The 13,656-nt window shown below is 40.3% G+C and overlaps 1 protein-coding gene across 3 annotated transcripts in view; it reads left to right on the top strand.

The window, feature by feature from the left end:
- The window catches only part of LOC149941522 (uncharacterized), a 45,344-nt gene extending 31,760 nt beyond the window's left edge, over nt 1–13,584 (top strand). For 2 of the 3 annotated variants that reach the window (XM_090177587.1, XM_090177586.1), the window contains exons 2-3: nt 1,007–1,099; nt 10,311–13,583. In XM_090177587.1, the coding sequence (XP_090033713.1) occupies nt 1,024–1,099; nt 10,311–11,893 (1,659 nt within the window). In that variant the 5' untranslated portion in view covers nt 1,007–1,023 and the 3' untranslated portion in view covers nt 11,894–13,583. Of the gene's footprint in view, nt 1–1,006; nt 1,100–9,661; nt 10,217–10,310 lie in introns of those variants that run through there. The other variant, XM_090177588.1, reaches the window with a different exon arrangement.
- The last annotated feature ends 72 nt before the right edge of the window (nt 13,585–13,656 follow it).

The following is a 13,656-nucleotide window of genomic DNA, read 5'->3' as shown; positions in this document are numbered from 1 at the left end:
ACGTAATGCCCCTGTAAATATCACGGAAACGCGTTGCACCTATGTCCAGGGCGAGGACCACTACCAGACGTAGTTTAAATCTATTCACCTTTCCTTATCCAAAAACAACGTTTTATTTACAACCTTCGGAGAAATTCTATTCTTTATTACCCTAATCGAGTTCTGGTTAAATTCGTTCCGCGTAATAATTATTTTTGATTAGGATGGAGAGCTGCCAAAACAGTGTCCCGAGCGGCGCATTGCGCTTTTGGCAATGGACATTAAATCCCAACATAGCGTTGGCTGGTCCGCATTCCCTTCCGGGGTGGTCCTTCCCCCAAAAAAGTCACTAAAACGTCGGAAATTTCGGCGTTAAAGCCCGCGCGGGAGACCCTTGAATGTCGGGTGGATGGCGTCCTGGGAGAACGTGTTTTTGGACGCGCGCGCGAGGCGGGGTCCTGGCCGGGGTGACTGGCTCGCCGCTTTCTGGGGAATCGCGTCCCCCTCGAATGAGAGGGGAGGGCTACCGGCAGTGGCCGCAAATGTGTCCGGAAAATAGACTGAAAACCGAGCGTTGTTTGCGTCCTCGCTTTCCCTCTTATTCCTATAGTCGAAGCGGGAGTTAGTATCCCTTAGCGGCTCGGAGCCCGTGGGGAGGGTACAGTCTGCGAAATCCTCGGGCCTTATTCGCGGCTAAAGTGTCGGCTGATTGTCGGCTCGATTGTGTATGGCAGAACTGGGGTTTCTCTGTTGACGGGGGTGAATGGCCTTTTTGGCTCGCTCGAGATCTTCAGCCGCGCGGCATCTAGAGACGAATCCTTATTTCTTTATATTTTTTTCTGATGTATTTCATCGCTCTAATTTACACTCTCCGCTACTTCGTACGTACCCGCCAAATTGCTTTTTCTTTTTCCCGGGCCCAAAACTTTCCCTTCAAATTGTTAGCCATTCACTTAGTCGACAATTTATTGAGATTTCTCGTTGTTTTGATTCCATTAATTTAACCTTTTTCTTTTTACGCCCGCAGATACTACGGACGATCGAATGACTTGTTTGACAGTCGATTTACTCGAGGACCAAAAATGCCCCGTTGACCTTTCAGTTGGAAGGGGACAATACTGTAAGTTTACACTTTTTTTTGCTCTTTTTATTGGCGTTACAACGACGGATGCTTTTGCAATATTTTGTAAATTAATAATAGCTGAAAACTATTCGTGAGTTCTGAACCGTTAAGAGAACGGCCTAGGACTGAGCTGTAACGTCACGCAAAAGTTCTGGATAGTTCAGAACTTTTGTACGAATAGTTGTGATTCGTACGATTTGACGTACGCAGCCCGATGTGCGGACGAATTTTAGAGATTTCAACCTTGAGTTCCGACCAGTACTTGCTCTTGAGTAGGTACCATTTAGAACGGTTCCGAACGGTTCAACAAGAGGTTCTTGTCTGCGAATAGTTTGCATTTGGGGACTGGTTGAACGGTTCAGAACTCACGAATAGTTTTCAGCTATTTATTCACTTTCCCATTAAAATGAGTATATTAGCGCCATCTGTAATAAATAAAAGCATTAAAAGAGAACCTCTAATGGCTTCGTTCTTAATATTTGTTTCGCTGCCAGGAATTTGAGAACAAAAATCAACTTTAGGCGTATTAGAAAGTTTAAATTAACAGAAATTTTCATTATAAATCTTACTAATTAGGAAGTTATCGGAGGGAAAACCAGAAAATTAGCCATACACATTTAATTCGTGTAAATGATAAAAAAATACAATATTATTTAACGCGAATAATTTTTCCACGCTGTAATTAATCGTGATATTTTTCCGGGTATGTAAAGCGCGTTTAATAACTTAATAATGTAAGAGATCCTGGTCAGAACCGGTAGATTCCGTCGCGCCTTCACTAGATATATTCATTTTTGGCTCTCTGTCAAATGAAACTCGCTAATATATTCATCCAAAGCGCACTTGGCCGCGATCAAGAAAAAGAGCCCGTCTTCATTAACCCTAATTTGGCCAGCGTGTGTGGGTTTCCCTACACGTTCCTCGTATACTGCATAAATTGCAAACACCCCTTAAAACATTCTATGCAAATTTCCGAACATTTAAATGTTTTCAGACCCCCCCCCCCACTTCGATACTCGCGCGCTCGACAATCTCGATCCTGAATCATCCAGAAATGGGAATTTGGGGGGAAAGCTCGCTTAGCAGGTGCATTTTTTCTTCCCGTTGTAAAAAGATCTACCCGGACTTTGATTCGAAATTTCGAATAGGGTCGGGAGCTCGTAGTCTGCCGTATTTTAAATAACAATCCTACGCCGTAAACGCCTCGTTATCGGACACTTTAAAAATGTATGGTAGAAAGAGGTACAGTCCGCGTTGGCGCTGTCTTAGTGCGGAATGTTAGGTAAAGTTCGGTCTGGGATATAGAATTTCCATTTTAATTCGTCGTATAAGATTCTCGTGCGTGGCTTGACCTCAACTCCGCGACCCGGATGTTCGGATCAAAAGATCGGGCGGGAGGGGGTGCAGAGCGGTGCGCGGTTGCCGACTTTCGGCCGGGAATTCCGCGACCCCCCCCCCCTTCCCCAATTTCTTTCTCTCCGTCCCGGGCCAACTTGTGGGTGGTTGTGGGCGGAGAGCGCGCGTTCCCACCTGGCAGTTTCTGTTCTATATTGCCCCATCCTGTGTTTACGAAAAATACTTTACGCTTAGTTGTCAGCCAATATTTGAAATCGATAAAGTTTTTGCGAAACGTGCTCGATAGTATCAAGATTATTTCTACATTTCGAACGAACAGTCACCAACTGGCTAGACTCAAAACTATCTCAATTTACCATTTTGGTAAATATTACAGACGTCCGACATTCGTACAAATCCGAGGGGCAGGTCACTTCCTTGATTAACGACGTACCCCTCAAAAGATTTAATTCAATTTAATCACGATTAAGTTTATTAAATCACGTTTAATCATGATTAGAATGTTTAAATCTGATTTAATCATGATTAAATGATTAAATCTGATTAGAATGTTTAAATCTGATTTAATCATGATTAAATGATTAAATCTGATTAGAATGTTTAAATCTGATTTAATCATGATTAAATGATTAAATCTGATTAGAATGTTTAAATCTGATTTAATCATGATTAGAATGTTTAAATCTGATTTAATCATGATTAAATGATTAAATCTGATTAGAATGTTTAAATCTGATTTAATCATGATTAAATGATTAAATCTGATTAAAATGATTAAATCCTGATTAAAAAGATTAGATCATGATTAAATTGTACTTTAGTTTTGATTTTAATGATCAATTCTCTATTCGACCGATTATATTGATTAAATCGTGATTAAAATGATTAAATCTAATTAAAAAGATTAGATAATGATTAGAATGATTAAATCTCGTTTAAATCGTGATTAGATTTTCTAATCTTGATTACCCTGATTTAATCATTTCACTATGATTAAGACGCACCCAAAATGGAAGTGACCTGCCCCTCGTACAAATCCCGTACACTCTATAGAAAAATGATTTTAGAAATCTTTAAATCAACTTGAAAATCCCGAAATCTGGTTTAAAATCAGTTCCGAAATTTCGAAATCAGCCTAAAAAATTAGAAATCAACACGAAATTTTGCACTGAAATCTCAAAATCAGTTTCTGATATCTGAAATCACTTGTAAATTTCAAATCCCGTACGCAAAATTGGCAAATTTCATCGTAAATATTGGTTCCCGATGCGGACTCGACTCTCGATTCCCGGGCACAATTTTCTAGGAGCTCCTTTTTTATGACGTTTCAGTTTTGGAAAAAGAAGATGGAGGGGTGTAAGAAAGGGGCTTGAAATTGGAAGTATTATTTCTGGATGTATATAAGCTCTATTTTCGGGGGATGGGGGCTCGTATAATGTTTCTTCGTCCGTCCGGCGCGCAGAGCGAATCAAACGAGATGCTGTATTTGGCAATAAAGATCCTCTGGCAGCCGTCGCGTTGGAATGCGTTGTTTTCACGGCCAGGTTTCGTTCGAAGGGTTCGGAATAACTTCACCGTAGTTCTGTAGACGTATAAGTATGCCAAATACGTACTTACAGGGTGACCACACTTCATATCTTCTATGTTTGTCCGCTATAGGAATCTACAGTTTTGAACTTAGGTCGACCACATTTCGTACCCTGACTGTGGTTTTCGACGGTTACGGTTTGCAAAACAACTTGAATTAAGAATTAATTTAATAATTAGGTATATCCGCTATATACAAGATACTACACTTTGATCTTAGCCAAAAGACCGAGTTTCTTAATTCTTTAAGCATACACGAAAAAAGCTTAAATTTTTTAAAAGCCTTCTTCTATAGACACTAGGCCGTATAATAAAAAGCAAATTATTACGCTATCAACGTATAATTGGTTAAAATTGTCATTAACCAGTTGGTTATATTGGGTACAAAGCCACGCGTGGAGAAAATTATAACAGGGTTCTATTTTCGTGTTAAATGTGTCGGGGAGTTTCGTCACCGGCGCTTTGTCCTTGGTATTCTTTGGTTAGAGAAATGTTAAATTGTAATTTAAGTATATAAAACAATCCAAATAGTAGTTAAATAATCATCGTAAAATTTGTTAAAATTTTCATAAGAAGAGATAATACACCTTATAATATAAATATTCATATGTCCCTGGGAAATACGGTTCTCCAGCTAGTATTTTGTAATTTTTACTATATTTCGATTGTCTTCAACTTCCTATAATTTTCCTATATTTAGATATAATTTTCGTACATAGCGTTTTGATTTCCATATAGTTTTAAAGTTCGATAGAAGGCGCTCAAACACAGCCAGCCTTTTATTAAAACACTAATTTAATTGGCAAAGGCTGGCTGTTTTTTTAAACTTTAACGTTAGTTCTCCTATAGTAGAATTCTAAGGTTGAAAATTTGCCCCCAAAATGGCGTCCATGGTCTAAACATCGCGTTCGCCGTTAGTACTCCTGTAGCGGAAGTCAAATGTTGAAATTTTACCCCAAAATGACGGCAATATCCGAATAGTACTCCTACAAGTACTTACGTTAAAACTTCGCTTACACCTTCAAAATGAAGGCCAAGGTCAAAGTAACGTATTGGTACTACTAAAATAGAACTCTCAAGTGAAAAAGTAACAATTTTGTAAAACGGATACAAGTAGGCGTTTACCGCATACTAGTAAAATACCCGACATCTTAATTGAGATCAATCCTATAAAAAGTGCCGATAAAATTAGGTCGCCAAAAATAAAATGGAAAATCCAATTGTTCATTGTCGGAAGGAAATAACTGAGGGGGGGGGGGTTATCAACGTCACTGTAATATGTATATAAATTTAGTATGATCGGATGTTAAATTCCAACGCATCCGTTTCCTCCTCCCATATTGATGATTTTTGGGTCAGTAGGATAAACGGGATGATCCGTCATTCCACCCTTTAACATGTCCCCCCCCCCCTTTTTATTTAAGGGGTGTTTTAACCCAAAAAAGGGGTATCTTCCTTCATTTTATTTCGAACAAAAAACGGAAAAAGGAAGACAGCGAATTCTCAATGACTATTCAAAATTTTATTATTATTAATACAATATATATAAATAGTAAAATAACGTTCAACTTTTATTTTTTTTTCGGTCCAGTCAGTATTTCCGACCGTTTGTGACGAAATTGTTGTTTTATTTTATCTTTGGAATTGCCGCCTATCGTCCGGAAATGGTGCTTTCAATGTATTTAAAACGCCGGTGTAGTCGTTGATTCGCTTGTTGTATAATAACGGCGGAAATTGAAGGCAATTGTTAAAAGCGAATCACCTCTGCTTCAATTCGCAAATTCCCTTTTTTTGCTTTAATAAAATGTTTGTCACGTGTTAACAGTGTACATCCCAAGGACGCGTAGAAGCGCTACTACGTTGCTTTTTTTAGGTACGAGTCACTATCGTCGAGTCTACTTTCTCCGTTGAATTTTTAAACTGTAAATTGCGTAATTTAGAAGCGAAATTTCATAGTTATAATTTATTACGGTTACGGAGTTTTTTAAACCCTTTATTAAAATATAATTGCTTATGCGTTACGTTTATAACACGTTCGTTATTTTAACGGAAATACTGCGCGTATTATTAACAGGTAGAATTTATTTCTTTTAAATTTAATATTTAATCAACATAATATATTCGTATTTGAATTTTGATTGTGGGCGTTGATGGGATTTTCGAATGTAGTAGTGACGGCGTGATGTCGTATAAAGATTTCTTTTATTTTTATGAAAATACTGGTAGTTGTACTTTTTATTCCGCGGAGGTTAACACTTAACAGACCAATTAATACCAAAAGTCTTACCAAGATGGCGTCTTAAACGTAAAAAAAATGAAATTGCCTACAAACCGCGAAACATTTTTATTTTCTCATGTTTCTTTTTATTCCGAATTTTTATTGAGTTGAACTTTAAATTAGCGCCATCTAGTGTAAATAAATTCATTAAAATCGAACCTTTGATGGCTTCGCTCTAAAAGCGTTTTCTTGGGAGGCTATTCTGTAAAAATCAAAAATGACAAAAGTATTGGTCAAATTCAAAAATCGTGGCGGTCTGTAATGCTGACGTCAGTGATTTTAATGAAATTTTTCGACATAAGGTCGATGGTGCCAATTTAAGTCTTGGGAACCAAAAATAAACAGCTATTTTACGTCCGCTTAGGCATTTAGTTCAAATTTTTACTAAAATCCCGGATAAAGCGTGACATACAGGCACTATTTAAAATTGAGCTTACACAATCGATAGTTTGATATTTCTCCACACGCGCATTGTCATATTTGACGGATCAAGATTTTGATTATTACAGAATAGCCTTCCCGTAAGCAATTTGTTAATTGTTTTTACTCATAATTGGGCAATTTAAGAGTCGAACCATTTCGATAAAGGGATATTAGTGGGTAGTTCAGGGCTCCCAGAGGTCCTATAATTCCTATAAAATCCTATATTTTCAAAAATGTCCTATAACATTAACATCCTATATTTTTAGCCAAATTCCCCCAAAGTCCTATAACATTAACATCCTATATTTTTAGCCAAATTCCCCCAAAGTCCTATAACATTAACATCCTATATTTTTAGCCAAATTCCCCCAAAGTCCTATAACATTAACATCCTATATTTTTAGCCAAATTCCCCCAAAGTCCTATAAAATTCTATAATTTTGATATTTTGCCCATTACAAATCCAACCACGCAGTGAATTTGCTAGATTTAGCCGATAAATTCCTATACCAAGTCATTCTAGTCTATATTTTTGTGATTGTTAACATGGTTAGCTACTAGTATATTTTTGTGATAAAATGGTTAAATCGTTTCTATTTTTTAAGTGAAAATCAAAGATTTATTTCTCTAAATATAGATTTTGTTTTTAAATGCATAAAGTTAGTAAATTAAATAGCATACATAGTCCCATAAAATCCTATAATTTTGTAAAAATAGTCTTGTAAAGTCCTATATTTTTAGAAATATAATCCTATTTTTCCTATAAGAAAATTTAAGATTTGAGGTGGGGCCCTGGTAGTTCATATTAGTGGGAAAGTGAAAATACTAGAACATTTCTTAGGCAAGAGAGGAAATTGGAAGCGCGGATTGTAGGTGTATTTTGTGGCTGTAACAAATGGTTATTCGTTGTATTTGTCCGCATCGAGGCGTTAATGGGTAGAGATAGGAAAATTAGAGTTGTTAACGGCGAGGGGGGGGGGGGCAGTGTAGAGTGATACGGTGGTGTCGTACAAGCAGGAAGCGACTTATTGCATCCACTTGGCAAGTCATCATTTTCGTCCAGGGTTTAATCTGGCTATCTCCGCGGGTAGGCCTCGCGTTCAATTGTCGCTCTCGCTCGTTCATCGTCCGACCAATCAGCGTCGTCTCTGCAGGATGGTCTCGTGCGACGCTTCTGCCCGTTCCAATTTAGGACCGCGCGACAAACCCAACTAATATATACATATATATAGTCAAGGGTACTTTCACTTAACCAGTCCCTTGTTAACGCGTCCTTTTATAGGAAGGCAGGCTAATTCAAACGTGCCACGAGGGTAAAGAGTGGCGGGGGGGATACCCTTAAATCAGGGTGTACGAGGGCTAGGGACCCCGGTAGATGATTTTTTCCAGCTTAATTGGTCTCTTCCTATTCTCGGCGGGTTTAAGAGCGCCGCTCGTATTAAGCCCTATTATTTTATCCAAAACGCGCTCCTATTGGCCCGGGCTGGAACAAAAGCTAATATGCCATCCTCTCCCCCCCCCCCCCCGACTTCGCATTTCCTAACCAAGCCGGGATTGAGTACAGTTTGCGCTTACGTACAGCTAAATAGAACTATCAGGTGAATACGAGATGCGTGTTTTTTTATTTCAGGGTCTATAATCTCCGGGAATCCGGGTGCCGCTCAAATTGGCGGGATTTAACGGCTCTGTTAGATTAGATTTCCAACCTGGGGGGGATAAATTGATTTAAAACGTCAATTTACGGCAGCCCCCGCCAGCTCTTTATTTCCGTGTTTGCTTATTAGGCCTTTGCACGTAGGACAACGCTCACGCTCGGGTAATAATGGAATTCTATCTCGGCAACATTATGACAATCACGCTTAAACAATATCTCATTCTCTTACGAATATAATTTCAAACCCAACGTAACATTCTATTAAAATTCTGCTCGAGTTAAACAATTAAATAATATCTGTTTCGGAATTGTTCCGATAATTAATCTGCAAATAATTCTCGAAATTGACGTCAATGGGGTTTTAAATTTACATAAACACAGTTTTTTTTTTCTTCAAATTATGATAGCCTACGCCCTATTCTGGGAAGGAAATATATTTATTGAACATTGATTGCCATATCTCCGGAGAAAATCTAAGAGCGCGTCCCAATATGTCTCAAAATGGAGTAATAACGCCTATAAATTATCTTATTATATTTATTTATTACGTCGCTTTCTAATAAATGGGAAATCAGCTCTCTCTCCTCCACGCGATCCCCGGGCCGACGTCACCGACAATGACGTCACGCGGCGCATGCTCCCTAAAGGTTTTGGAGGAGATGGTCGACGTTCGCAATCGCGATCGGCAAACTGCCCGCGTTTTAAAACCCTACCACGATATTTATTTTAATAGTTTTATTTCATAAAATCCCCATCAAAGAACTGCCCAGGAGGTGGTATACTCTAGGAAGGGATATGTAACGTTCTGTATAGTCTTTGGTTTTTATTCAATTTTCGGGAAACATGTTTGCCAGCTTGTTGACATTCTTGCCAGTCGCGCCTACGGTTTTAGAACTGGAACGTACTGAACTGAACTCCCATCAAAGACTGAGGGGGCAATTTTGGTCGGGGTGGAGGGATAAAAATGTATAGATATTTTAAATGAATTCGATTAAATTCCTTAGGTATTAATGAACTATTTAATTATAATTTAGGAACTATTAATAGTCAGATATAGTGCGAACATGAAATGCGGTTATAGAAATATCGGCTGACTTTTGATTATTCGTCGTGAAAAGAACTTGGCAACGAGGCTAAGTAATTTACACTGGCGTTTCTCGGGCCGCCAAGACGCTGAGAATGCAGGTAGATGGAACATAAGAAAGGGTGGCGGGGGGGGGGGGCTGAGTGGGAGGTTGGCTTGCCTTTATCTTGACCCTTTTCCTCAGTTAAAACCGGATGACGTCAGAAGTAGTTCCGGTTTCGATATTGACATTGCCGTCATATTTTTAAAGGAGGTTTGTTTTATAGAAAAGTCAGGTTTAAGTGTACCGTACTCGTAAAGTTTAGGGCGTAGGTCCTCTCCTAAGTTTGACACCCTTTGAGTCCCCGCGTGAATTTGCTTAGTAATAGCGAGGCTGCGGACTTTTTTACGTAGCGGAGTGAAGTTTGGTTTTTATGGCCAGCTTTGTTATCTGGGTAATTCTCTCTCTCCTTTTGGAGTGGTTGAGATTAAACCCGGCGGTTGAGATCCGCTCCGGGAGGCCCGCGATATTTTTTGACGAAGCGCGTTCCATCTTGTCGAGGTGTAAAAATAATGAAGATTAGCTCGAATTTGGGCGCAGTCAAAACGAAAATGTGTCGTTGCATTTCGAGCCGAGATAGGGAATATCCGAAAGGGGAGCATTTTTATTGATAGTAAACCTCTTTATCGTTTTTATTATTTGCGAAATCGCTCCTTTAAGTTCCGGTTTGATCCCGATGATTATTTTTCCAGGTATTCCGTTTTTGATCGCGCGATGAATGTAGCGGTCGCGTATCTTGAAACGGCATTTTCTAAAAGCGATTTCTTATTTCCTTATCTCTGGCAGGTATGGAGACGAACATCACGTTGTGGCAGTTCTTGCTGGAGCTGCTGCTCAGCAACCAGTACACGCACATCATTACTTGGACGAACACGGACGGAGAGTTCAAGCTGGTCAACGCCGAAGAGGTGGCCCGCTTGTGGGGCCTGCGCAAGAACAAGCACAACATGAACTACGACAAGCTGAGTCGGGCGCTCCGCTACTACTACGACAAGAACATCATCAAGAAAGTGCTGGGACAGAAGTTCGTCTACCGATTCGTGTCGTTCCCGGAAATCGTCAAGACGGAGAATAAGATTCCCTTCCACGTCAAGATGGAGAGCATCCATCACCGCAGTCCGCCGCCCCAGGCGCCCCCGTCGTCCGCCTCCCTGGTGGCGGCCCAGCAACAACAACACAGCCCGTCTCACCATCACCACCCGGGGCTTCACCTTCAGGTTCAACAGCATCACCATCAACTGGCTTTCCAGGGAGCCATCCACAAGTTGGCCTTGATGGCTCCTCCCCCGGGCTCCGCTTCGCCCACTTCCGGATCTCAGAGTCACCATCACCAGCACGCCGCGCGTCTGCACCATCAACATCTGCTACAGTTGGCTGTCCAAGCCAGCAAGAACCGCGAATCGCCTCCCTACCGCGTCAACCCGGACGGCCCCGAAGACATGAGCTTGAAGAGCCCCGGCTTGAGCAACGCCACTCGAGAGTCGGTGGTGCTGTGGAGCCCGGCGGCGCTGCACGAAAGGTACGAGTCGAAGCGGCCCCTCATCGTCGTGGACGGCGACGAGGACTCCAACGACGGCGGCGTGCCCGAGGACTACAGCAGTTCCAGGAGCGACGCCAGCTCGCCGTCGTCCTCCTCGTCTTCGGTCAAGAGGATGCGCGTGTCCGTCACGACGACGGGCTCGTCCACGTCGGGCGTCGAGAGCGGCGGCGATTCTTCCTGTCCTTCGCCGCCGACTTCGTCTTCCAGTTTGTCTCCGACGTCGAGCGCGGCCACGGAGCGCGACTCTTCGGCCGCTCCGGCCGAAAGGAACACTTCCAGCGCGGGCTTGGAACGGGCGTACGCCGGCTCGCCTCCGTCGTCCGGACTGGAGAGGAGTTCTTCGGCGCCGGGCGTGGAGAGGAACTACGCCACCTCGTCGTCGCCCAGGTATTCGTCTTCAAGCAGCCCCAAACCGTCAAACGGCGTGGTGATCAGCAAACCCAAACCGAAACCGCCGCCCATCGGGCCCATTCTGGTCAACGGAGCGCCTCTGGCCAGTCCTCGATTCGGGTCCGCGGCGGGAGGAGTACCTTCGCTACAAACGCCGGTCGTGACCTTCAGCAGCCCCTTCCTGCTGCAGAACAAGACGCCTCTGTTCGCCTTCCCCTTCTGGAACTCGCTGAGCCCTTCGGCCGCGGCCGGCAGCCCGCGCGTCGCCGGAACGGCTGGCTCCTCGGCGTTAGCGGCGGCCGCCGCCCACTTCCAATTCCCTTCGCACTTGGGACTGTCGAACTTTCAGCCTCTCAGCCCTTTCTTGGGGCCCCCTTATTCTCCCTTCGACCCTCAGGCGCTCTTCTCGCCTTCCAAGTCCATCTCCGTCTTCCAATGACTGGCGAGGGACTAGCGGCGAGCCTACCGACATCGGACGTTCGATCGACCGCTTACGAGGGAAATCGGAAACTAAACCAAAATCGTCAAACTCCGTTCGATTTTTCTTTGAACTCTGAAACGTTCAAATCAAGAAGGAGCTCTCGCGCGAGCTCGCTGAAAATTGATTTCTAAAAATAAATGTACAAATGATGTGAATAGATTCATGAAACGAAGACGAAAAAGATGGTTTTGTAAAAGAACGAGCGAAACTTTTTAAAGCCTTATGCCCCGTAGAAAAGCGATGTTAATATTATTGTCTTCCACATTATGTACAAAGTTGTCCCTCGCTCTAAATAGAGTTTGGAGGAATTCGATAAAACGATTTATATATATTTCGTACGGATAAAGAGAAAATGAAATAAAAATCCAAAAAATTCAAGTGTAATAATAAACTAAAGTGATATTCGTTCTTTGAAACGGGGTTTCAAATAAAGATGGTTCTCGCGTCTTTTTTAAAATGAAATCAAATCGAGGGGTTCCAAATAGAAATCGACTTCGCTGGTTTCGCGTCGTTTCTTCCCCGCGTTCAAACGGAACAACTTTTTATTTTCTTCGAAATAAAATCCGTTTTAAAAGAAAAGGAAACAAATAATTAAATTCTACTTATTAAAACCCCAAAAATAAGGAAAAAAACCAAATCAAAAACTATAAGAAAGACGAAATTTTTAAGGTTTTTGCTATTGGATTTCATTAAACTTCCGCTGGGTCGGGAAGTTAAAAAAAAAATCCATTATCAACCTTAAATTTCCCGAGGAATTTTTAACGTTGGTTGAAATTATAAATTAGTATCACCGTAAGTGCAGTTAAAAAAAATAGTCCTCGCTAAAAATTAATGTCAAAATGTATTACCATCTTTCAAAAATTTTTTACTTTTATAAAAGAAAAACCTTATAATCAAATATCACTACAGATTATCTATATAAATATTTTATAGTAAAAATATTATATGAATTGTATATATAACGTTTCTTGACTTTTTCATAATACGACCTGATGTAAAAAAAATATATATATATTAAGATGAAGAAAATTACCATTTTTGTAAGCGTTTTTTATAAATTTAATTTCTGTGGTCTTTTAAGGGATTTTTAATAGTTTGATTTTTTTTAGAAATAGGGTCTATTTCTCCCCCTCTTAAAAAATTATATAGTAGAATTTTTCTTCGATTTCAATAATATTAGCAGTTTCTACTTTCTTTAATATTTGTTCATCCAAATTTCTTTAAATTTCCGAATTTTTTTTAAATGATACTACCAGTGTTGTGAAAAGGGTTAAAAAAAACAATTACGCGAAATATATATGTGGGTGATGATTTTTATTATATTTCAGAAGGAAATTAATAATTTCCTATTACCTTTCCCCCTATTTTTGGTTATGTGCTAGTCTTATGGTCCTAAGTTTAAGGGTTTATGTCTCGAATGAATGAAACCGAAATTTGATATGTTAAAGGGGAATTTTTCTTGGAGGTTTGGACCAAAAATAAACATAACACGATAAAGAGAAAAAATACAAATAATTTTTAAAAGTAAAATAATAAAAAAACTCTAGTTTTTCGGAATTTGTATGTAAAAAAAGACCTAATTTTTGGGGAAACAAAAAGAGCAAATTTTGTAGAGTTTTTACTTTGCACATATGTAAAATATATATTGTATTTTAGATAAGATATTTGTCATTTTTGCTTTTAAATATATAAGCCTACCATCTTTCCTATTTCGATTAATT

Source organism: Leiobunum rupestre, chromosome 6, assembly GCF_980474605.1.
Source record: "Leiobunum rupestre chromosome 6, qqLeiRupe1.1.hap1, whole genome shotgun sequence".
Classification (NCBI taxonomy): domain Eukaryota; kingdom Metazoa; phylum Arthropoda; class Arachnida; order Opiliones; family Sclerosomatidae; genus Leiobunum; species Leiobunum rupestre.
Note: the sequence above shows the minus strand (reverse complement) of the source record. Positions and strands in the feature narration are given on the sequence as shown.